This window comes from Sorex araneus, chromosome 5, assembly GCF_027595985.1.
Source record: "Sorex araneus isolate mSorAra2 chromosome 5, mSorAra2.pri, whole genome shotgun sequence".
Taxonomy (NCBI): domain Eukaryota; kingdom Metazoa; phylum Chordata; class Mammalia; order Eulipotyphla; family Soricidae; genus Sorex; species Sorex araneus.
Window position 1 is genome coordinate 121,621,234 of NC_073306.1, and position 25,561 is coordinate 121,646,794.

The window sequence follows — 25,561 nt, forward strand, 5'->3', positions numbered from 1 at the left end:
CCCCGCCCTCCTGCCGCGCCGGCTCTGTTCCTTATCTGGAACTGCTTTTATAAGCACCGCAGCCTCTGCTGGTCCCTTGAGAGAGGGGCGGAGAGGGAGGCTGCCACTGAGACTCGGACCAGCCTGAGCCCGAAGGACCTGAGGTCGGGATGAAGGCCAGCCTGTCCTGGGCAGCTCTGGTCCTCCTGCTACTGGCACAGCTCTCCAGGCTTGGCAAAGGAACTGCTAATCCTGGGTTCATAGCCAGGATCACCAAAAAAGGCGTAGAATATGGTAAGGGGGTCTGGCGGCTCCTCGGGGGCCCGAGCAGAACAAGGACTCCGAGGCTGGCATGTAGCACCGTCTTGCTCAGAAGCCTTGAATATGACCCCTCGGGGCTTCTGTTTCTTCACCTTGGGGAGCTGAGGTGAAGAAATAAGAAATAAATGGCTGGGACAGACGCTGAGGCTACGCCTCGAGCTGAGCCCATCGTTACCCAATGGCCTTGGGTCCGAGTGATAATAATACGGTGGTCTGGCCTTGCAGGAAGCTGACCTGGGATCAATCCCCGGCACCACCTAGGGTCCTCCAAGAACCGCCAGAAGTGATCTTGAGTGCAGAGCCAGGGGTAAACTCTGAGCACTGCTGGGCTCTCGATAGATCCCGGTGGTGAAACTCCTTAAAATCTGAGCACTGAGACTTTACAAGCCCCGTTGGGACCCACCTTCACCCTCGCGATCTCACTGAACGGGTCAATAACGGGGGTGCCATTTACCTGACCCTCGAGTCCAGGCCCTCGTCTAATTCCCAGACAGAGGCGGTGTCGGTTCACTTACTCACATTTTACCCACGGCAGCATTGAGGCTGAGGCAGTCGAAGAGCCTCGCTGGGAAGGACAATGCTGCGTTCAGTCCCAGCTAAGTGGTCCCCAAGCCTGGCCACTCCATGAGACCCCTCCCCACTACGCTAACTCCCTCCCTCGCCCCAGCCCGCCAGTACGGAGTGGCCTCTGTGAAGAAGGAGCTGTCCAGTCTCGCCATCCCTGACTTCTCAGGAAGCTACGACGTCAGCTGGTTCCTAAGCGTGACCTATGAGTTTCGCAAGTAAGGGCTCTGTCTGACACCCTGGGGGGTTCTGGGGGGACGTGTGGTGCTGGGACTCTGGGGCAGGGGTCCAACAAGGGAGCATCTCAGGGAACAAAGGCATGGCCAGCTCTGAGGGGCTGCGGGAAGGGGCTCTACACTTTTTGAATCATCAGATCAGATGGCGATGCTCGGAGCCCTCTCACAGGGCCCTGGGTTAGTCCTGAAGTTTTGCTGTGCCGACCCCCGCAACTCACCTGCTTACACAGGTTAGGGGACTCCTATCCCTTCTACCCTGGGTGTCCAGTGGCCCATCCTCAAATCAGTTGCAGAGGCTTCTGGGAAATGTCGGTTGCACAGGTCAAACCTGGATACTATCAGTCAGAGCGAGAAAACCTCTGGGAACAGACCTGAACAGAGATAAATGACCTGGGAGGGCATTTGAAGGGGGACAGCTGCTCGTCACCTGCAAGTGACAAGGGGAAAAGAATCTCTCTCTCCCCCCCTCCTCTCTCTCTCCCCCTCTTTCCCTGTCTCTCTCTCCTCTGTTTTTTCTCTCTCTCCCTCTCTTTCTCTCTCCACCCTTACAGAAATCTAGATTAGGTTGTTGGGTTTTTTTTGCTTTTTTTGGGTCACACCCAGCGATGCACAGGGGTTACTCCTGGCTTTGCACTCAGGAATTACTCCTAGTGGTGCTCAGGGGACCATATGGGATGCTGGGAATCGAACCCGGGTCGGCCGCGTGCAAGGCAAACAAACGCCCTCCCCCCTGTGCTATTGCTCCAGCCCCAAGAAATCTAGATTAGTTTTTAATTCACCTGTTTACTGTGACAGCTCACAATCTTCAGAAACACTATAGGAAAAGAAAGATTCGAGGCCACGGGTGGGTGGCTGAACTCTAAATCATGAGCCCTTGTTTGGAGAGTGGAGGCAGGGGGAGGGAGGACGTTGATAGATCACCTGGAACAATGGTACGGGTGGGGGCTGAGCCCCAGGCCAGGCTGGAGCAGGTATGGAGATGTCATCTACAGCAAAAGGAAGGTCTGGGGTGTGGGGTTCGGGGTGGGGGGGGGAAATTCCCCTGGGGGGGGCAGGTGGACCTTGAAGGAGGGGATTCGATCTTCCCTTTATGGTTTGGGAGATTCTGTTTGGCACGTGGTGTGCCAGGCAGGGGAGGGGCGTGGGGCCCCTTCAGGTGACTGATGTGCCCTGGCAGTACGTTTCCTCCCGCAGGCTGCAGATCCGCGACTTCCAGCTGCCGTACTCAGACCTGCGTCTGCTCCCAGAGCACGGGGTCCGAGCCACCTTGTCCGACAGCTACCTCAATCTGCAAGGGAGCTGGAAAGTGTCCAAAGGGTTCATGTGAGTCTGGCATGGGTCCGAGCAGGTCTGGGCTCTGGGGCACAAGAGAGTTCAAGCGCCTGATGCACGCAAGGCCCTGTCTGATCCGTGCCCCAGCCTCAGCCCCACGCACGGCCACAGAAAAACCAAAATAGCCCCATTCGGGGCGGGCGAGTTCATGCAGGGGCGAAGGTCCTTGCCTTGCACATGGTTTGCCCAGAGCGTTGCATGGTCCCTTGAGGGATCCACAAGCACAGAGCTGGGAGCAGCCCCCAGGGACTTTAGCCCAAACCCCTCAGAAAAAAAGGAAGAAATCAGCTCAGAGACAGCTGCAGATTAAGTAAAATACGTGTTGGAAGGCTGCTGGCAGTGTGCCTGGTCCCTAGTACATGCTCAGTAAATATGGGGGCTCGGGGTGTAAGTTGAAGCTCAGGCAGGACACGCCAATGTTACAGGGAGACAAATTTGGGAGGGCCTTTTGGGTTTGTTTGATTTTTATGGCAGGGGAGAGGTTGGGTCACACCTGGATGTGCTGAGGGCATCCTCTTGGCTCTGTGCTCAGGCTCACTCCTGACAGTGCTAGGGGGACCACAGAGCGAACAAGGAATCAAACCCTGGCCAGGCACTGCCAGGCAAGCGCCCTACCCACTGCACTATCTCTCCAACACTGAATCTAGGAGTATTTTTTCGGCTCCTCTTCCTGGGAGTGGCTAACGACCCACCACCTGCCTCTCCTCTCTCCCAACAGCACCCTCACGGGCACTTTTGATGTGAAGGTGGATGACATTTACTTCTCCGTTACTCTGAATTTGGGCAAGAACCCATCTGGCCGGCCCACGGCCTCCGTGTCTCACTGCAGCAACTCCGTTGGCCCTGTGAGTGTGGTCATCTCCGGATATTTAAGGTAAGCAGTCCCCCAGCTAGAGGCAGAGCCACTGGCCTTCAGCCCCATAGAACATCCAAGATGTCTTTAAGTGGATAACTCAGAGTGGAAAATATTCTCTCTCTGGCATCAGAGCGATAGTACAGCAGGCAGGGCCTTTGCCTTGCACATGGCTAACTCCAGTTTGATCCCCGGCATCCCATGTAGTCCCTTGAGCACCGCCGGGAGTGATCCCTGAGTGCAGAACCAGGAGTCATCCCTGAGCATCACCAGGTATGGCTCAAAAACAAAACCAAAAATCAAAATCTCTCTCCACTCTTAATTCTCCCCCACCCAGCCTTCTTCTCAGCAGATCTTACCCAAAGCAACCTATGTGGGGTTTTTGGTTCTGCAATCTGTGTGGTGCAGGAGATAGAACACAAGGACTCACATACACAAAGCAAGTATCCTGCCCTTGGGCCACACCCCTCATCTCTAAGCCACCAGTGTTAACAGTGTCTGAAAGGGGCATTCCTGAGCTTCACTGGCGGTGGCCGTGTGACAGTAAGATTTGCGGGTGGCCCTTGTCCCTGATGCCCACTCAGGGGGACTCTCCTTCCAAAGCAACAAGCACTGAGGAGGTGCCCACTCACCATGGAGGCCACATGCCCATCCTGGCACCAGGCTTCAAAGACTCCACTGGCCCTGAATGAAACAGCCTGGCGCAGGGTCCAGTGGCCTGGCTACAGCGAGTAGTTTTGTGCTCTCTTCTGAGAGAGAAGGACAGTGAATGAGTCTCTGGAGCGTGGCCGTCGATGAGATTATCTGGCTTGTGGGTGTGACTGCTGGGACTGGTGACAAAAAACTCCAGGTTCAACGGAACTGGGCATGGGCGACTTCCACCCGTGTCTCCCCACATTTCCGGCAACTCGGCAGTCACCCCCACAAGCCACCTCTGGCTGGCACCAGATAATCTCATCAATAGCCATGCTCCAGAGACTCATTGTCCTTCTCTCCTGGAAGAAAGCATAAACGACACTGCCATAGCCATGCCACCGGACTCCGAGCCAGGTTGTTTCACTCGGGCACCCTGGAGGGGCACAGGTGAGGCCTTCCCCACCCCAAGGAACCCAGCCCTGGCAGCCGAAAACTTCCAGAACTCAACCTCTGCCATGCTCACGGCAGCTCTTCACACACTCAGGCCAAGCCTCACCCATGAGTAAACCTATCCCTGGACATCTAATACCTCACACCACTCATACTCCAAGAGTAGCGCACCTCATTTGATGGGCTTAAAGTAGAAGGCAACCAACCTTAGAAGGAAATATATCTTTTATAGATACACACACACACACACACATATATATATATATATATATATATATATATATATATATAGTCTGTAAACAAGGGCTGGAGCAATAGCACAGCAGTTGGGCGTTCGCCTTTCACGCGGACAACCCGTGTTCGATTCCTCCGCCCCTCTCGGAGAGCCCGGCAAGCTACTGAGAGTATGGAGCCCGCATGGCAGAGCCAGGCAAGCTACCCGTGGTGTACTGGATGTGCCAAAAACAGTAACAAGTAAGTCTCACAATCGAGAGACGTTACTGGTGCCCACTCGAACAAATCGATGAGCAACGGGATGACAGTGACAGTGACAGAGCACAGAAGGCTCAACCCTTAACAACATGTTAGTAATCTCTTATCAAAGGGCTTAATGGCCCCTGGGTGAAGTAGAACAATCTTCACACACTCTCCTCTAAGGAACGTTTTTAGGGAGCATTTTCAGTGGTTTATTCATAACAATACAAAATAAATCATTTTGGTTCTGCTTTGGAGCAGGGGCTGGGGTTCTGGATAAAAACATCCAAATGTAGTGAGGATGGGAGGGTGTCATGGTGAGGGGATTGGTGTTTGAATATTAAATGTAATCAAATTGTGTGAATTACTTTATAAAATTATAATAAGACTAAAAGAAAAAAGAAAAAAATTAAAATAAATACTCTAAATACTCTACTGGCAGCACTAGAAGTTAGTTTGAGCCCTTCCTTTGATCTGGTTACACTGAAGCCAAGGACAGACTACGGGGATGGAGTCCATTGAGGTGAGAAGACCTCAGAGAAGTAGAAACTATGATACATGTTAACACCCTGATTCCAGAGAATCGTGTGAAATGCCTCTGGCTAGATTCTTCCTGGGACAGAACGGGCCAGGGTCCGCACTGCCCTCTTGGAGTCTTGGTTAGTCGTGAAGTGGATTTTGACCCTCTTTCCTTGTTCTTCTAGCTGGATCCTGAACCTCTTCCATCATAGAATTGAAAACAATTTGAAACACTTCTTGGAGAATGAGGTAAACAAAAAGAGAATCAGCTCTGTCCCTTGTCACTCAAGGTCACTGGCGCATACAGCTCTGGTGTTTGGAAGCACCTTGACCTCTGAAGGAAACAGTTACATGAATTTTCTCATTCACAGGCAGGGGCAAAGGGCAAGCAACTTCCCATTTTTGTAGAACCACAACTGGGTGTTAGGAACTGAAGGAGCATTTGATGGCTTGTTCTCAACTGTATTGGCAAGATAAGACACTAGACCCGCCCCCTCCCACCATATACAAGAACCTGCTCCGGGCAGATTAGAACGTCAAACAAATCTAAAACTTTTTAGGAGAAAGCCTGGGCTTTCTTACTTTGAGGAAAGAAAACTTCTGTTCTTGTTGTTGTTTAAATTTTAGGCATCGTGGTTTACAAACCTGTTGGTGCAGGGTTTCGTGAATAAAATATTCCAATACTATGCCCTCCACTAGAATGTCCTCGATGTCCTCTTCCCTCCCCCATTGTCCTGGTGCCCTGTCCCCAGCCCCCCACCCATCACCCCCTCTCCCGGTGGGAAGCTTCTTTCTGAAGACCAGTGTTCAGTGTCTGTTACTTTGGGCGTTACTCCTCCACCCTGTTTCTTTGTATCTTGTAGATGAGCAAGATGTTCTGTCTGTCCCTCTCCTGGCTAACTTCACTTAGCGTGATATTTTCCAGATACATGCAAGTAGCAGCAAATTACATCATTTTATCTTTTCTTTTTCTTTTTTTTTTTTTTTTTTTTTTTTTTTGCTTTTTGGGTCATACCTGGCGATGCACAGGGGTTACTCCTGGGTCATGCACTCAGAAATCACTTCTGGTGGTGCTCGTGCTCAGGGGACCCTATGAGATGCTGGGAATCAGACCCAGGTCAGCTGTACGCAAAGCAAACGCCCTATCTGCTGTGCTATCACTCCAGCCCCAAACAATTTTTTCTTTTCTTTTCTTTTCTTTTTTTCTTTTTGGGTCATACCCAGCGGTGCACAGGGTTTACTCCTGGTTCTTGCACTCAGAAATTACTCCTGGAGGTGCTCAGGGGACCATATGGGATGCTAGGAATTAAACCCCGGTCCGCCTCGTGCAAGGCAAATGCCCTACCCACTGTGCTATCGCTCCAGCTCCTCATTTTATCTTTTCTTAAAGCTGATTGTGTCCCATTATATATACATACCATGGCTTCTTTATTCAGTCATCTATTCTTGGGCACTTGTGTTGTTTCCATGTTTTGGTTATTATAAAGGCAATGAAGTTAGGAGTGAATTTCTGAATAGAGATTTGAGGCCCTTGGGGTAGATGCCCAGAACCGGAGTTGCTGGGTCACATGGCAAACCAATTCATAGTTTGTTAAGGAGTGTTGATATAGATGCAATGCCAGTATCTTTACCCTGTACTCCTCTCTCTCTCTCTCTCTCTCTCTCCCTCTCTCTCTCTGGACCTTGTTTTCGCAGTCCTTTCTTTCTTTCTCCTCATGTCAAAGGACAATTGCATCCTAAACACTTCAACCAAAAAGGAACCCAGCCATCCCTTTTTTCCAAATCTTTGTACAATTTTTTTCAGTCATATCTGCATTATGCCAAGACATACCAGTTTTCCATTGATAAGAGTGATACAAAAAATTCTGGGGGGGTGGTGGTTGGGGGGCAGGAGGCATGGAGGACCACACTGGCTGTGGAAGGCTTACACTTAGCTCTGCACTGAGGGATGACTCCTGGGTGGGCTTGGGGAACCAGGTTGAGGTCCTGGGAATTGAATCTGGGTCTGCTCTGTACAAAGTGAGTGCTTACTTGCTGTACTATCTCTCAGGCACCTACAAATTCAGTACTTTTTTAAATTTTATTTTATTTTGCTTTTTGGCCCACACCCAGAGATGCTCCTGGCTCTGCACTCAGAAATTACTCCTGGCAGTGCTTAGGGGACAATGTGGAGTGCCAGAAACCAAGGTTGGCTGCATGCAAAGCAAATGCCCTAGCCGCTGTACTCTAGCTCTGGCCCAATTTCAGTATTTTTAAAACTGAACAGATGTCATGTTTAAAAAAAATAATAATAGTACAAGGGCCTAGACATATGTCTTTCATGTGACTAATCTCAGCGTGATCCCTGGCAGCCCTTGATCCCTGAGCATTGAACTGGCAGTCCAGTTGACCAAGAGCTGGAACCTGGGGCTGGAGATAAATTTTAGGGAGTAGGTTGCTTGCCTCACATGCAGCTGGCCCTGGGTTCAACCCCTGGCACCATATGATCCCCTTAGCCTGCCAGGAGTGATCCCTGAGTGTGGAGACAAGAGTAAGCCCTGGGCAATGCTGAGTGTGACCCAAAATTAAACAAACATATATATGTGTATATATATATATATGTATATATATATATATATGCCAAATACAGTAACAATGATGGGCCTCATTCTCCTGACCCTGAAAGAGCCTCTAATGTGGCACCATTGGGAAGGACGAGTAAAGAGAGGCTGCTAAAATCTCAGAGCTAGGACAAATGGAGACGTTACTGGGCCTGCACAAGCAAATCAATGATCAACAGGATGATAGTGATAGTGATGATAGTGATATGTGTGTGTAATAGAAAAGAAAAGAAAGGTTCTAAAGCTAGTGCGGGTATGCCAGAAGTTAGGAAGTCACAGGACTGAGGACTTCTGAGATCCGCCCTCTTGGAGAGTAAATTGTTGGGTTTATAACTCAGAAATCTGAGAGCTCCTTCTAGCTTTGCTTTGGGGGCCCTCTGGTGACCATATCCAGTACTGCAGGCAGGCCCATGCTGGCCAGTGGGGTGAGCCTGTGGTTCCCAGTCCCCTGCTGCGCCTGGCACTCTTCCACCGTGTCCCCACCGCTCTGGGTGTCCACAGTCCCGGCCTCCCCGCCGCAGGGACTCAGAGCACCGAGCCAGCGACAGCAGAGCCATGGGCTTTCCGCTTGCCACCGCCACTACTGCTGCAGATTCTAAAAAGGTCTGGGATTTGAGCGGAGCCCCCTGAGGAACACCCACCCCCCCCCACACACACACACCACACACACACACCCCACACACACACACACACACACACCACACATACACACACACACCCCACACACACACACCACACACCACACACACACACACACACACACACACACACACACATACAGATGGGAAAGATGGGAAGTGACCAGATGCCACAGAGACTGTTTTCCTTTGGAGGGGAGGTGTTGGGGGAGCACTTCTGGCAGGGCTTGGGGGACCCCATAGGGTGCCAGGGGTTGAATCCAGGTGTGCAAGGCAGGCACCCCGCCAGCTGGACCATCACCTGGGCCCTTTGACCCCCCTTTCCTTCCCGCACGCACCGCCTGCCTGACAGGTGGGGAAAGGGTGGGTGTGTCTGAGCCAGAGTCAGGTGAGGGGAGGGCACGCGTTACCGAGAGGGTGGCAAGGGATTCACCTGGCTTTCTCACCCATTCCGCAGATGTGTGACATGATCAGGAAGCTCGCAACCTCGCAGCTGCAGCCCTACCTCCAGACTCTGCCAGGTTTGCACCCTCACTCCCCACAGAGCCGGGGACCAGCCCCTCGCCCCCCAGGTCTCTGATCCCTCACTCCCCACAGAGCCTGGGACCCCCCCTTACCCCCCAGGTCTCTGAGCCCTCACTCCCCACAGAGCCCGGGACCCTCCCCTTGCCCCCCAGGTCTCTGAGCCCTCACTCCCCACAGAGCCTGGGACCCCCCCTCACCCCCCAGGTCTCTGAGCCCTCACTCCCCACAGAGCCCGGGACCCTCCCCTTGCCCCCCAGGTCTCTGAGCCCTCACTCCCCACAGAGCCCGGGACCACCCCTCACCTCCCAGGTCTCTGAGCCCTCACTCCCCACAGAGCCCGGGACCCTCCCTTGCCCCCCAGGTCTCTGAGCCCTCACTCCCCACAGAGCCCGGGACCCCCCCTTGCCCCCCAGGTCTCTGAGCCCTCACTCCCCACAGAGCCCGGGACCCCCCACCTTGCCCCCCGCCCTCCCCCCGTCTCTGAGCCCTCACTCCCCACAGAGCCCGGGACCACCCCTCGCCCCCCAGGTCTCTGAGCCCTCACTCCCCACAGAGCCCGGGACCACCCCCTTGCCCCCCAGGTCTCTGAGCCCTCACTCCCCACAGAGCCCGGGACCACCCCTCACCTCCCAGGTCTCTGAGCCCTCACTCCCCACAGAGCCCGGGACCCCCCACCTTGCCCCCCGCCCTCCCCCCCCCCCCGTCTCTGAGCCCTCACTCCCCACAGAGCCCGGGACCACCCCTCGCCCCCCAGGTCTCTGAGCCCTCACTCCCCACAGAGCCCGGGACCACCCCTCACCTCCCAGGTCTCTGAGTCCTCACTCCCCACAGAGCCCGGGACCACCCCCTCGGCCCCCAGGTCTCTGAGCCCTCACTCCCCACAGAGCCCGGGACCACCCCTCACCTCCCAGGTCTCTGAGCCCTCACTCCCCACAGAGCCCGGGACCCTCCCTTGCCCCCCAGGTCTCTGAGCCCTCACTCCCCACAGAGCCCGGGACCCCCCCTTGCCCCCCAGGTCTCTGAGCCCTCACTCCCCACAGAGCCCGGGACCCCCCACCTTGCCCCCCGCCCTCCCCCCGTCTCTGAGCCCTCACTCCCCACAGAGCCCGGGACCACCCCTCGCCCCCCAGGTCTCTGAGCCCTCACTCCCCACAGAGCCCGGGACCACCCCTCACCTCCCAGGTCTCTGAGTCCTCACTCCCCACAGAGCCCGGGACCACCCCCTCGGCCCCCAGGTCTCTGAGCCCTCACTCCCCACAGAGCCCGGGACCACCCCTCACCTCCCAGGTCTCTGAGCCCTCACTCCCCACAGAGCCCGGGACCCTCCCTTGCCCCCCAGGTCTCTGAGCCCTCACTCCCCACAGAGCCCGGGACCCCCCCTTGCCCCCCAGGTCTCTGAGCCCTCACTCCCCACAGAGCCCGGGACCCCCCACCTTGCCCCCCGCCCTCCCCCCGTCTCTGAGCCCTCACTCCCCACAGAGCCCGGGACCACCCCTCGCCCCCCAGGTCTCTGAGCCCTCACTCCCCACAGAGCCCGGGACCACCCCCTTGCCCCCCAGGTCTCTGAGCCCTCACTCCCCACAGAGCCCGGGACCACCCCTCACCTCCCAGGTCTCTGAGCCCTCACTCCCCACAGAGCCCGGGACCCCCCACCTTGCCCCCCGCCCTCCCCCCCGTCTCTGAGCCCTCACTCCCCACAGAGCCCGGGACCACCCCCTTGCCCCCCAGGTCTCTGAGCCCTCACTCCCCACAGAGCCCGGGACCACCCCTCACCTCCCAGGTCTCTGAGTCCTCACTCCCCACAGAGCCCGGGACCACCCCCTCGGCCCCCAGGTCTCTGAGTCCTCACTCCCCACAGAGCCCGGGACCACCCCCTCGGCCCCCAGGTCTCTGAGCCCTCACTCCCCACAGAGCCCGGGACCACCCCTCACCTCCCAGGTCTCTGAGCCCTCACTCCCCACAGAGCCCGGGACCCTCCCTTGCCCCCCAGGTCTCTGAGCCCTCACTCCCCACAGAGCCCGGGACCCCCCCTTGCCCCCCAGGTCTCTGAGCCCTCACTCCCCACAGAGCCCGGGACCCCCCACCTTGCCCCCCGCCCTCCCCCCGTCTCTGAGCCCTCACTCCCCACAGAGCCCGGGACCACCCCTCGCCCCCCAGGTCTCTGAGCCCTCACTCCCCACAGAGCCCGGGACCACCCCTCACCTCCCAGGTCTCTGAGTCCTCACTCCCCACAGAGCCCGGGACCACCCCCTCGGCCCCCAGGTCTCTGAGCCCTCACTCCCCACAGAGCCCGGGACCACCCCTCACCTCCCAGGTCTCTGAGCCCTCACTCCCCACAGAGCCCGGGACCCTCCCTTGCCCCCCAGGTCTCTGAGCCCTCACTCCCCACAGAGCCCGGGACCCCCCCTTGCCCCCCAGGTCTCTGAGCCCTCACTCCCCACAGAGCCCGGGACCCCCCACCTTGCCCCCCGCCCTCCCCCCGTCTCTGAGCCCTCACTCCCCACAGAGCCCGGGACCACCCCTCGCCCCCCAGGTCTCTGAGCCCTCACTCCCCACAGAGCCCGGGACCACCCCCTTGCCCCCCAGGTCTCTGAGCCCTCACTCCCCACAGAGCCCGGGACCACCCCTCACCTCCCAGGTCTCTGAGCCCTCACTCCCCACAGAGCCCGGGACCCCCCACCTTGCCCCCCGCCCTCCCCCCCGTCTCTGAGCCCTCACTCCCCACAGAGCCCGGGACCACCCCCTTGCCCCCCAGGTCTCTGAGCCCTCACTCCCCACAGAGCCCGGGACCACCCCTCACCTCCCAGGTCTCTGAGTCCTCACTCCCCACAGAGCCCGGGACCACCCCCTCGGCCCCCAGGTCTCTGAGCCCTCACTCCCCACAGAGCCCGGGACCACCCCTCACCTCCCAGGTCTCTGAGCCCTCACTCCCCACAGAGCCCGGGACCCTCCCTTGCCCCCCAGGTCTCTGAGCCCTCACTCCCCACAGAGCCCGGGACCCCCCCTTGCCCCCCAGGTCTCTGAGCCCTCACTCCCCACAGAGCCCGGGACCCCCCACCTTGCCCCCCGCCCTCCCCCCGTCTCTGAGCCCTCACTCCCCACAGAGCCCGGGACCACCCCTCGCCCCCCAGGTCTCTGAGCCCTCACTCCCCACAGAGCCCGGGACCACCCCCTTGCCCCCCAGGTCTCTGAGCCCTCACTCCCCACAGAGCCCGGGACCACCCCTCACCTCCCAGGTCTCTGAGCCCTCACTCCCCACAGAGCCCGGGACCCCCCACCTTGCCCCCCGCCCTCCCCCCGTCTCTGAGCCCTCACTCCCCACAGAGCCCGGGACCACCCCTCGCCCCCCAGGTCTCTGAGCCCTCACTCCCCACAGAGCCCGGGACCACCCCTCACCTCCCAGGTCTCTGAGTCCTCACTCCCCACAGAGCCCGGGACCACCCCCTCGGCCCCCAGGTCTCTGAGCCCTCACTCCCCACAGAGCCTGGGACCACCCCTCACCTCCCAGGTCTCTGAGCCCTCACTCCCCACAGAGCCCGGGACCACCCCCTCGGCCCCCAGGTTTAAGGGATCGGGTGACCCGGAGGCCCCCATGGCCAGGAGGTGGGCAGAGGATGACTGGGAGCTCCTGGGTCACTCTGTGCCAGTTGCGCCAACAAGACAGCGGTGTTCCGGGGGCCCTGGGCAGCACTGCCCTACCCCAGCCCCTCTGGCCGCCACAGGCGCCCTCACAGCCCCAGCAAGGGAGGCCCTTCCTTCCAGGCATCCTTCAAGGGGTCCCCGACTCAGCGACTGGGTGGTAAGGCCATGCAAGATCTGGCCTGAGCCACAGCACCCTGCACCCCCGCCACCAGGGCACCCTTGCCCACCACGTGGGTCCCGTCTTCCCACTGACATCCAGGCGCTGCTCCTTATGACTGCAGGACCCTGCAAGAGTCACCCCGCCCTCTGCTTGAGATGCTCCACCCCAGCTCCCCCTGCTCCTCTCAGACCCCAGCCTCAGCATCACCCCCCCCCACTCCTTTACCCCCGGTTACGAGACTGGCATTATCCTGGGCACCTCTGCTGTGTTTGCCCAAGTGCCGGGTTACCTTTTTCCCTCTTGCCAGCTTCAGAATGGGGACGCCGACTCTCACTTGGCTCTTTCCTCAGCCCCTTGCTTCACACCTGACTTCAAGCCGGGGCTCCAAATATCACTCTATCACTGTCATCCCGTTGTTCATCGATTTGCTCAAGTGGGCACCAGTAATGTCTCCATTGTGAGTCTTGTTACTGTTTTTGGCATATTGAATATGCCATGGGGAGCTTGCCAGGCTCTGCCGTGCGGGTGAGATACTCTTGGTAGCTTGCCGGGTTCTCCAAGAGGGGTGGAGGAGTCGAACACAGGTTGGCCACGTACAAGGCAAACGCCCTACCTGCTGTGCTATCGCTCCAGCCCAAAATATAGTGAATGAAAAATAATGAATCAAAAGAAAAATATGGGGCAACAGAGGAATAGTACAGGTATTGAGGCATTTGCCTCATGCAGCAACACCACTGTGACCCTCAACATCACATATGGGTACCCTTGAGCCCTGCCACCAGGAGTAACCCCTGAGCACAGAGCCAAGAGTAAGCCTTGAGCACAGAACCAGGAGTAATCTGTAACACAGTCAGGTGCAATCCTGAAAAAACAAAGCAAAACTAAATACTGAATGAGGAAGAGAATGAATTTAGCTCTTTCTTTGTGTCTGAAGGAGCTGTGGGTGAGCCCCAGTCTTAGCTCCATCCCCAAGGTCAGACGCCAGGGAGCCCTTGGAGTTGTGCAGTGCACAACTATGTTGGACTGCCCTGCTCCTCACACTGTCTCTTTCCTGTTCCATAGTCACCGTAATGGTCGACGACGTTGCCAGCATTGACTATAGACTTGTAGGAGCTCCAGTGGTGACCTCCCAAGCCCTGGACACACCCTTCAAGGTATGAGACTGTGGAGAAAGGGTCCAGTCACTGACGGCTGGCAGGAGATGACTTCAGCCTCCCAGAGTCAGCTCCTCCTCTCCTTCTCCACCATCTCCTTCTGGTACCCACTGTGGGCAGGGGTGGTGGCTGGCACTGAAGAACCAAATCCTGAAACAAATCTCTCCACCCTGACCAAGTCCTCTGGAGTCCAGCTGACCCAAGTTCAAATCCTACTTCCGTGCTAGGGTGCTAACACTTACACGCTAGGGAGCCCTTGCCAGAATCATTACGGTAAGGATCGTGAGCTGGCTGGATTAGCCTGCATTACCCAGTTGGCCCCATGTAATCTTAGGGACCCTCGGAGAAGGGGTGCAGAGTACGGGGACAGACCAGGTGAGGGGGGAACTAGGAAGGGAAGCCAGAGGCTGGAGCCAGGTGAGAAGTCAGAGTCATCCAGGGCGGACTGTGGCCGAGGAATGCAGAGGGGCTTTTTTTCTTTTTCTTTTTCTTTTTCTTTTTTTGCTTTTTGGGTCACACCTGGCCTGGCGATGCACAGGGGTTACTCCTGGCTCTGCACTCAGGAATCACTCCTGGTGGTGCTCTGAGGACTCTAGGGGATGCTGGAAACCGAACCCTTGTCGGTTGTGTGCAAGGCAAACGCCCTACCCACTGTGCTATCACTCCAGCCTGAAGAGGGGCTTTTAAAGGGGCCAGACACATCGCTCAACAGACTGGGCACTTGCTTTGCTCTCTGGAGATCTCCTACGACCCCTGGCCCCCAGCCTCATGGGGAGCCTGTATCTAATCCCAGAGTTCTGCCAGCTGGGACCCAGATCACAACAAAGGACGTAGATACATAAGGAAGTAGATTCGCCCTGGAAGGTGCTGGAAGGGGCCTAGGCTGGCCAGTGACTTTGAGATCAGAGACAGGCGGGAACACGGCTGTGGCCTGCCGTGACCGATGCCACCCTTCCTAGCTCTGCCAGTCCACAACTCCCCTGAAATAAGTCAGGCCCTGAGAGCCCTCCCCACCCATTCGATTTCATCTTTTTTTTTTTTTTTGCTTTTTTTGGGGGGTCACACCTGGTGATGCACAGAGGTTACTCCTGGCTCATGCACTCAGGAATTACTCCTGGCAGTGCTCAGGAGACCATATAGGATGCTAGGATTCGAACCCGGGTTTGCCGCGTGCAAGGCAAATGCCCTTCCCACTGTGCTATCGCTCCAGCCCCTTGATTTCTTCTATTTATGCCACACTTCTGCACTTCTCCTAAGATGCTGTTCTAAGTATTTGTACTGATAGCAACTGATTTCGACCTCAGACCACCTCTGGGAAAGAGAAGCTCTGGCATGGTCCGGATCGACAGGTGAAAAAGCGGAGCAGTGGTCTATGGCCACCAGACACTGACCCTATCTTTCAGCCTGCTTTTTTTTTTCTTTTTGGGTCACACCTGGCGATGCTCAGGGGTCACTCCTGGCTCTGCACTCAGGAATTACTCCTGGCAGTGCTCAGGGGACCACATGGGACCAAACCCGGGTCAGCCACGTGCAAGGCAAATGCCCTATCCACTGTGCTATCACTCCGGGCAACTGCCTGCCTTTAAAGGGCGGCTTCCCGCAGGACACAAGGAAGCCGGTGGTTTTCCCGAGGTCCCAGCGCTTGTGTGTGGCAGAGTCCAGACCTGCCAGAGCTCCAGGGTCCGAGCTCTGCCTTGCACCTGGGCTTCCTTCCTGCTTTCTGGGCCTGGGGAAACCCAGGACAGACATCACGTACACATGGCGCGGGAGAATTTCGGGGTGAGAAGACTCCTCCAGGACCCAGACCTCACGCTTTGGAGTGATGCAGAGGCCCTCTGCCCTCTTGGCAAGCAGCTGGCGCGTCTGAGCTACTCTTCTGTTTGCAGGCTGAATTCTTCTACCAAGGCGGCCTCTTCCCCAGCTCCCTCCACGCCCCGCCCATCCAGCTGCCCCAGGCACACAACCGCATGGTCTACTTTGCCGTCTCTGAATACGTCTTCAACACGGCCAGCTGGGTTTACCACCAGGCCGGGCACATGAACTTCACCCTCAAGAACGAGCACGTGAGGAAGAGAGAGGAGGCGGTGGGAACCAGCCGCGGGGCCTGCTAGGGGGACGCTAAGGAACCAGGGGAGGAAGGTGGAGCTTGGATCCCACCACACAGGGCTTTAGAGCCAGGCTGTGCCTCAGTCTCCCTGCAGGGCCCCACTGTCCCCAAAGTGCCTCCACACACGCTGACCGGCATGTGGAGGCTGATACTCTCCGTCTTGGCTATTGTTGGGGACTTTGGGTGGACGGACAGGCTCGGGGCTTCACAGCAGCTGCAGACTTGGAAGAGATTTCAGAGGGAGGTGCGGGGGGAGGGGGAGGAGGAGGAGAAGGAGGAGGAGGAGGGTGAAAGGGTGAAAGGAGGAGCAGGTTGACAGCCCTGAGGTTAAAGCCCTTATCGACACCCCAGCTCAGCCCCATAGCCTGCGTAGCTGGAGTCTGGGAGCCACAGTCCTGGACAGCCTGGCTCAGTATGCGTGGGCAGTTGAGCACTAAAGACCGAGCACCCAGGGACAGAGCAGGCAGTCTGGGTCCAGAGACCAGGGCGAGCACTTGCCTTGCATGCAACTAACTTGGGTTTCATCCTGACACCCCCGTGGTCCCCCGAGCCCTACCAGGAGTGATTCCCTAAGCACAGAGCCAGGAGTAAGCCCCGAACCCGGGTGGGGTGTAGCTCCAAAACCAAAAACGGGGTAGGAGGGGGCAGTGTGAAGGTCAGCTGAGAGAGGTGGGCTGCGGCGAGCCCCAGGCGGGGCTTTCCTGACTGCACCGAGACCCAGAGAGTCGGCGAGAAGGGGAAGTGGGGGGTGGGGAGCCACCTGCAGGGGTAGAGGTCAGCCTGCAGTGCCCAGCGGGGAGCACGCCGGAGCCACCCCAGGGAGTTGTGAAAGATGGGTGTCCCCTGAGCACCGTCTCCAAAGGGCGCCCTCAGCCCTGTCCCCAGACACACTCCGGCCATGTGACTCTGCGGTGCCCGTTTCACAGCTCGAGAACTTCACGAAGCTCATGGACAACCAGCAGGCTCGAGAGCTGCGCAGGAAGTACCTGAACCCAGGCTGTCGCCAGTCCGCCAACGCCACGGTCACGTCCATGGCCTCCTGCCACCTGAGCGACTTCCTGCTGGGCCTCATGCACATCCCGCTGGGCTCCGACATCCGTCTGAACACTGACTCCTTCCAGGTCGCCATCCCACAGGTGAGACTCGGGCCCTCCTCGCCACGCCTCCCCCGCACCCAGGCCAAGGTGGGCGCCGGTATTCGGACGCAGAGGAGCTGGGTGTAGATCTACTCCCGACAGCTTGCACATTAGCGCCCCGGGGTGGAACCAAAACATGTTCAGCTCATTGTCTGCACCCATCCCCCATCATGCTCTGGTTCCTCGTGGCTGAAGGGGGCAGGTTGGGGTGAACCGGCTGGGAGTCCTGCTGCTCTCTGTCCTGAGGGGCCGCGCGCTCCTCCCTGGTCAAAGGGAATGTCGGTCCCCACCCACGGGGACGCATGTGGGACAGACGGGAAGTGTGGGGCAAGGCTGATCGTGGGGATCCCTGGAAGCCTGCAGAGCACAGCAGGGACAGCTTAGGGGCAGAGTGGAACAGAGCCCCCAGCAGCCCCTGGTTCGGACAGGACAGTCCCAGGCTGGCCCCAGACTTGGACACTGATCATAAGCTGGTCAGCGTAGAAGGAGGTAGCTGGGGCTCCAGGAACGGCGCCATGGCCAACGCACCTGCCTTGCCAGCACGAGGCAGGAGTTCCCTTCAGGTGCCTCCCCGTGTGCCCAGCACAGTCCTCACGGCTCTGCTGACTGCCAGAGACCCTCAACGCCACAACAGAGTCGGCTCTTGCCCGCACCCAAATGGGTGTACGGGAAGCACCAGAACTGAAGGAAGGTGTGCAAGCCCTCGTGAGCACTGGGCTAAGAGTAACCCCCCATGGCAAACCTGTGTGTGAGCACCACAGCCACCCCAGTGAGCATTAGAATCAGAATGTCCGACAGCACCACAGCTGAAGTGTGTGACCCCCACGGCCAGAGAATCAGGACAAAAGGTAAGGCCTTGCATGCAGCCAGTTCAACCCCTGGCTGGGCATATGGACCCCCACGCACCACCTGGGGTCACTTCTGGGCACACGGTCAAGCCAAGCCCCCATGAAGACCACTGGACATGGTCAAACCCCCCAAAGTAAATGAAGAGTGCAGTGCAAGCATCAAGCGTGTGAGCAACTCACACAAACACGTGCGGGACTTCTGGTCACTGCAACCGACGGGGCGGGAGAGAAGACATACGTGCAATTTGAAAAGGGCAGGAGAGTGACCATCCACTGTGTTGGACTATGCCCACTGGGGTATAGTCCACCCATCCCGGATCCTTGACCAAAGTCTCATTTACAACCACAGCTGCTTCTCGCTGGAAAATACTCGGTGGGGGGAGGGGGAACATCCCCCAGCCCGGAATGTTGTCACTGCCGGTCCTTGAGGATCTGGGTCTGGGGATCTGTCCCTCCCCACTACAGTTCAGCGTCCAGCCACCTGTCTCCCATTCTCCCCTGATTCTCGGCCCTCTTTCTCCAGCTGGCCAGGCTGTACCCCAAAATGGAGCTAGAATTGGATGTGTCCCCTGAGTCAGCCCCACTCCTGAGTTTCACCACTGGGGACGTGACAGTCCAAGCCGTGATGGACGTCCAGGCCTTCGTGCTCCTGCCCAACTCACGCAAGCCCGTCTTCCAGCTCAGGGTGGTAAGTCTGGTCCGGGCCAGGTGAGCAAAGGGTCACGAGGGCTGGGGTGCAAGCCCATTGACGCTTGCGTGGGTCTCACCTTCCTGGTCAGGTCTGGCCGACTCCCCGATGGCCTCCCCTGTCAACTCCTCTGCTGGCAGAATGGCAAGAAACCTTAAAAGTCATTCACGCCTGAGCTGGAGCAATAGCACAGCAGGGAAGGCATTTGCCTTGCACGCGGCCAACCCAGGCTCGATTCCCAGCATCCCATATGGTCCCCTGAGCACCGCCAGGAGTAATCCCTGAGTGCAGAGCCAGGAGTTACCCCTGTGCATCGCCAGGTATGACCCAAAAAGCGAAAAAGGGAATTAAAAAAAGTCATTCACTCCTGGTCTAGAGCGATAGTACAGCAGGTAGGGCACTTGCACTGCACACGGCTGGCCCCTGTTCAATCCCAGCCATCCCATATGGTCCCTCAAGCCCCCCCAGGAGTAAATACTGAGTGCAGAGCCAGGAGTAACCCTGAACACTGCCGGGTGTGCTCCCCTCTTGCAAAAAAGAAAAAAAGTTCAGGGGGCCAGAGCAATAGAACAATGGGTTTGCCTGTAGCTGACCTGGGTTCAATCCCCAACATCCCATATGGTCCCCCAAGCAGGTCAGGAGTGATCTCTGAGGGCAGAGTCATAAGGAGGTCCTGAGCACTGACATGGGAGGCCCCAAAACAAATACAAAAAAAAAAGTCATCGCATCCCTTTGTTTAAAGAAGGTATGCAATTTTAGATAACTCTTCCCATGTCAATGCTCCCCGCGCTGATGAATGCGTTCAATGCAATTCCTGTCAAAATCCCAACTGGTTTGCTGGCCAGCAAGCCAGTTCCCAGATTCACTTGTCAAGCCAGTGGACTTGCAACAAGGGATCCAGACAATTCAATGGGGGAAGAGTAAATTTCCAAGACTGCTGGACAAGCCAGGGCTGGGAGTGCCTCCTCCCTCCCACCACGCACACAGCCGCCTCCGCCGACCCCAGAGCCCTACCTGGGAGCACAAGCACGTCCCAACTCGGTGAAAATCCCAGTAACTTTCAGGATCTCGGGTTAGGCCACGCCTTCACGGATATGTGTCTTGGGAGCTGCCCTTATTCATACCCCTTCTTCTTTTACTTATTTAATTTTTATGTTGTTCACAATAACTCATTATTATTATTATTATTATTATTATTATTATTATTATTTTGCTTTATGGGTCACACCCGACGATGCACAGGGGTTACTCCTGGCTCTGCACTCAGGAGTTGCCCCTGGTGGTGCTCAGGGGACCATATGGGATGCTGGGAATCGAACCCGGGTCGGCCGCGTGCAAGGTAAACGCCCTACCCGCTGTGCTATCGCTGCAGCCCCATAACTCATTACATTTAATACTCAAACACCAATCCCGCCACCGTGCACCTTCCCATCACCATAAGCGGAAAGTGTGGGAAGATTGTTGTGTCTCATCCTGGAGCCATGAAGCCCTTGTGTAGATTACGAACGTGTGTGTTACACCCAAACAAATATGTGCTACTTTTGGGACACCCGTGCATACCCCTCCTGGATGCTTCCATTCCAACGGAAGGGCCCCCACACCCTGCACCCCCGGTCTGTCACCCATGACAAGCTGCGTCTCCCGTGCTGACCCACGCCTGTGCTGCCCATTTCGGAGCCCCAGCAGCGTGTCCACACGGGCTGAAAATCAAGTTCTCTTCTCTTTTAGAGCACCAACATCTCTGCCACCATCATCGTGAAGTCCACCAGGATCTCAGGCTCCGTGTCCACGGGAAGGTAAAAGGCTAGGCGGGGGGAAAAGGAAAGGGCAGGGGGGCGAGAAGCCAGAGCCCAGTCCGGTCACTGATGGGGCTAGGGGAGACCCTCGGAATCAACACCTCAGTCCCGTCTCTGGACATTAAGGGTCTTAGAAAGAGGCCGGAGGTAGTACAGCAGTTCGGGCACAGGCATGTGCGCTTGACTGGGGTTGGCTCCCGTACCACATGGTCCCTCGATCAACACCAGGCATAGCCACCGGGGTCACTGCAGCAGTGCAGGGCCCGGGCAGCCCCGTATTCTTGAGCCCTCGTGCTGATTGCTGATCCCCAGTCTGGTTGGCCAAGGATTGTCTACGGAGTCTCCGGGGCTTCTGAGCACTGCTTGAGAGCCCTTCCCCCATAAGATCATTGAAAGGTAGAATAATGGTGAGCACTGGGGGCAGGCCAGTCCCGGAAGTGTAGAGTTTATGCACAGACCTGGCTTGAGGGGTGTCTCGGGGACCACCCGGGGCACACAGGTGATGAGGAGACAGCCAAGGGGAGAGACTCTGGGGGGAACTCACAAGGGTGATTTTAGCACGGAATCAGCAAGACTCCTCCACCTCAGAGGCAGCGAATCAGAACTTCTCTCGGGTGTTTGGAGCCCCTGGCCGAGAGCACGGGGCAGAGCCTGCCAGGAGGAGGGCACTGGTGGGCCACCTGCGGCCCGGCTTCTGCTGTGACAAAGTCTAGGTGCTCTGAGTCACCTTGTTGGGGACCAGCTGCCAGGCATCAAGATTTAGAGAGACTCGGGGCTGGACACAGCGGGTAGGGCGTTTGCCTTGCATGCGGCTGACCCGGGTTCAATTCCCAGCATCCCATATGGTCCTCCGAGCACCGCCAGGAGTGATTCCTGAGTGCATGAGCCAGGAGTAACCCCTGTGCATCGCCGGGTGTGACCCAAAAATGAAAAAAAAAATTGGAGAGACTCTCTGCTCTGTACTTACCATCTGTGCTCCATTGAGAGGGGGACAGAAATGGCAAAATTATGGCAAGAAAACAAAATCACGGGGTCAGAGTGATAGAACAGCAGGGAGAGCACGTGCCTTGCATGTGACTGACGGGGTTTAATCCCCAGCATCTCATATGGTCTCCTGCACATGCCAGGAGTAACCCCCAAGCACTGTCAGACCTCCTGCCCCCCACAACAAAAATAAAATATATATATGTATATATATATACATATATGTATGTATATATATATGAATATCAGCTCAGTGGACTCTTCCTGTGATGGTTCCTGCCTCCTCCCATCCAGTCCAGTTTGTTTTCACTTGGACAGCATCAGCCATGCTGCGCAGGTGTTTCATTTTTGTGCTGTCCAGCTCCCAGCATCCAGCTTTGTCCAGGCTATGAAGGACGCCCCGAGTATCCTGACTCCCCACGCCTCTTCTTATAAACATCAACCCAAAGGCACCATCTTGCAAAGAGGCTCCTGTCCCCCAAATGCCCGTGGCCCAAGCACTGCACAGCCTGCTTATTGGGGTGAGGGTGACGGGGTCCCAGCCGCAGCTGGAGGCAGCCCTCGTGTCTCTCTTCCTCCCACACAGCAAGCTGAAGTTGGAACTGAAACACTCCGACATCGGATCCTTCAACGTGAGTGGCGTCTCTCGGCGGCCCTGCGCCATGCCATCGTCTCGTCCAGACAGAGCGTCCCGGGCTCCTGGGGGAGCACCGAGGGCCCGGGCAAAGATGCACTGCAGTCTGGCAGGAAATAGGCTCCAGTCCAGGTGTTAGCAGTCTAAGAGGGGCACTGCCCAGGCATAAGAGGGGCGGCGGGACCCAAGTTTTTATAGCAGCTAAAATCTGAGACTCAGCTCTGCTGTGTGGTCTTGGGCAAATCACTGAACCTTTCTGAGCCTGTGAAATGGAGAGAATGAAGCACCTTTCCCCCTCCTGGACTGTGACCTGCCATGAGGAATGAAAGCCAGAGAGACACATGAGCCAGGCTCACTTAGAGCCAGGCCTCCTGCAGACTCCCTCTGGTCGGAAGAGCAGCCCAGAGCAATAGCAGGGCGGGTAAGGCACTCGCTTGCCTTGCACGGAGCTGACACAGATTCAATCTCTGACACCCCAGATGATCCCCCCAAGAACCGCCAGGGGTGATTCATGAGTGCAGAGCCAGGAGTAACCCCCGAGCATCAGTGGGTGTGGCCCCGAAACAGAAAGAGAGAGAGCGGGAGGCCCAGAGGGACAGTCCCTCATCCCACATGGCCGACGAGTGCTGAGCAGCCAGTTCGGAGGGGTCAGCGGTGTGCCCTCTTGTCCCTGCCCCCTGTGCTTCCTTTAGCATCACACTTGTCACTTGCAGCGCCTGTCACGCACCCCGTAGCTCTCCGTGCCCTGAGAAGGGGGGAGACAGAGCCGGATGTGGCTCTGCCTGGGGTCGAGTGCCACGTGCCCAGGGACCAGACCTTGGGGACGGGCTCGGGGGGGCTGCTTTTCTGTCAGTGTCCCTCGGGTGTGGGTGGGAGAGGAGGTTTGGCAGCCAAGCTCATCCCGACCCCTGTCTCTTCGGCCTCTGCCCCAGGTGGAGCTGATGGAAAACATCCTCAACTACTTCGCACTCCACACCATCTACCCTTCTCTCAACGGTAAGGGCCACCCCCGGCCAGGGGCAGCTCCCACCTTCCTCGAGGGTGCGAGGTTCATTCATTTGTTCATGCATCCATTCATTCCTTTGTCCATGCATCCGTTCATTCATCCAGTGGCTGGAGCGATAGTACAGCGGGTGAGGTGTTTGCCACGCACACGGCCAGCCCGGGTTCGATCCCTGGCATCCCATATGGTGCCCTGAGCACTGCGAGGATTCCTGAGGGCAGAGCCAGGAGGAAGCCCTGAGTACTTCCAGGTGTGGCCCAAAAGCAAGAACAAGAACAACAACAACAAAAACCCTATTAATTCATCCAGTGAATGCAGCCTCTTCAGCGCTGACCTGGCCAGAGGCAGGGGCTGACAATCCTTGACCCTTGGGTGTCCTGATGAGGGTACAGAGAGCAGGGAGTGGCCCTGTGGAGTGACCAGTGTGATGGCAAAGGAAACACAAGGGTCCGGGACCCTCTGAGCCCCGAGTCCGAGGGAGGACAGGCTCCGCAGAGCTGGGGCCAAGCCAAGGCCCAGAAGACCAGAGTGGGGCTGAGGAGCACTTGGGGAAGCACAGGGAGCGCCCCTCGGGTGAACAGCCTTGGGCCCCCGGCAAGTTAGGTCCCTCACTGCTGCTCAGTGGCCTTGCAGGAAGGAAGGCCAGGGACAAAGACCTGCCCGGGCCTCCTGTCAGCCTTTCTGCCCGACACGGATGAGCAGCCACGGTGGCCCAGAGAGAAAAAAGGAAGGTGGTGGCATGGCAGGCCTGAGGAGTGGGTGCACCCATCCTGCCCTGGCCACTCTGCACAGTGGACACGGAAGGACACCCCGAGGGTCTGATGGCGCCTGAGATGCCAACCCCTTCCCATGCCCCTACGGTCCCGAATCCCACCGAGCATCCCCGTGGGCCCTGGCTGGCACCTGCAGTCCTCTCTGCCCTGTACATCCATGTGTCTCTCCTGCAGCCAAGCTGGAGGAGGGCTTCCCGCTGCCTCTGCCCAGGGACACCTACATCAGCAGCCTCGTGTTCCAGATCCACCAGGTCAGCGGCCCCACGGCCACCTCGGGCCTCCCTCGAGAGAGAAACACAGGGCTGGGTTCTCTGCAGCTCCGCCTCCCGTCAAATAGCCCCGTTCCCAGTGGCTCCCTGCGGCTCCAAGCACTGAGTGTGTCTCAGGCATCAGGCCCTGGGTCCCTGGGGGCAGGAAGGCATCCGAGGGCCCAGACCTGCTGCCGAGGGGCCATCAGAACAAGTCCAGAATCTTCTTTTCTATTTTGTTTTATTTGGGGCCACACCCAGCGGTGCTCAGCTCTTACTCCTGGCTCTGTGCTCAGGGATCTTTCCTGGTGGTCTCAGGAGATCATATGGGACATCGGGGATCAAACCCAGGTCGGCCTCATGCAAAGCAAATCCCCCCGACCACTGCACTATTGCTCCAGGCCCCCAAAATCTTCTTTTTAACATTTTTTTGGGGGGGCACACCCAGCGGTGCCCAGAGCTTACTCCTGACTAAGCACTCAGGGGTCGCTCCTGGGAGTGCTTGGAGGTCCAGGTTCATGTATGGTTCTGGGGATGAAGATTCCTAGCCTCGGAACCTTCTTGGTGCAAAAGAGGGGGCGGGAGGCTGGAGCGATAGCACAGCGGGTAGGGTTTTTGCCTTGCATGTAGCCGACCTGGGTTCGATTCCCAGTATCCCATATGGTCCCCTGAGCACCACCAGGAGTGATTCCTGAGTGCAGAGCCAGGAGTGACCCCTGTGTATTGCTGGGTGTGACCCCCCCAAAAAAAAGAAGGGAGATGGGGGGCTAGCTTTCCCAGCTGCAGCTAAAAGCGGGGAGCTTGGACAGCTAACACATGCCCCAGGGGGAGAAACCGGGGCAGAGACAGGGCCACCCTGGGGTAGGGACCTGGGGGAACGAGTGTATTGTCATCACTGTGAGGTGTCACCTCACACAGTCCCTCAGGCTCTGCTGTCTGAGTTCTGAGAGGAGAAAGCGGGCAGCGGCCACTTGCTCGTGGTTCTCTGCGGTGGAAAGCGTCACTCTGGACAGTCTGCGCACAGGCAGACGTGCAGGGAGGCCAACCCGGCCCAGGGCCAGGGCCAGCAGCACGGGGAGGCCACGGGTTTGGTCCCTGCCCGGTGCTGGTTTGCCTCTCCCGGGAAAGCTGCCCCACTCAGAAAGCCGCGGCGTGACTCGGGAAGTGACCCTGTGTGTCTGTCCCTTCTGTCCCCGCCTCCAGAACTTCTTTCTCCTTGGGGCCAACATCAGTTAGGCCGAAGATGGAGCAGGGAGCATGG

General features: G+C 57.5%; 1 protein-coding gene across 1 annotated transcript; it reads left to right on the forward strand.

Moving 5' to 3' along the window:
* Positions 1–149: 149 nt before the first annotated feature.
* On the forward strand, positions 150–25,557 carry LOC101549027 (lipopolysaccharide-binding protein-like). Its single transcript, XM_055139944.1, has 15 exons — positions 150–273; positions 968–1,082; positions 2,295–2,423; positions 3,151–3,306; positions 5,550–5,613; positions 9,060–9,123; positions 13,992–14,083; positions 15,970–16,146; positions 17,117–17,326; positions 18,698–18,862; positions 20,591–20,658; positions 22,229–22,274; positions 23,209–23,272; positions 24,227–24,303; positions 25,504–25,557. Exons 1-15 carry the CDS (start codon positions 150–152, stop codon positions 25,534–25,536), a joined length of 1,584 nt encoding a protein of 527 aa, XP_054995919.1. The 3' UTR covers positions 25,537–25,557.
* The last annotated feature ends 4 nt before the right edge of the window (positions 25,558–25,561 follow it).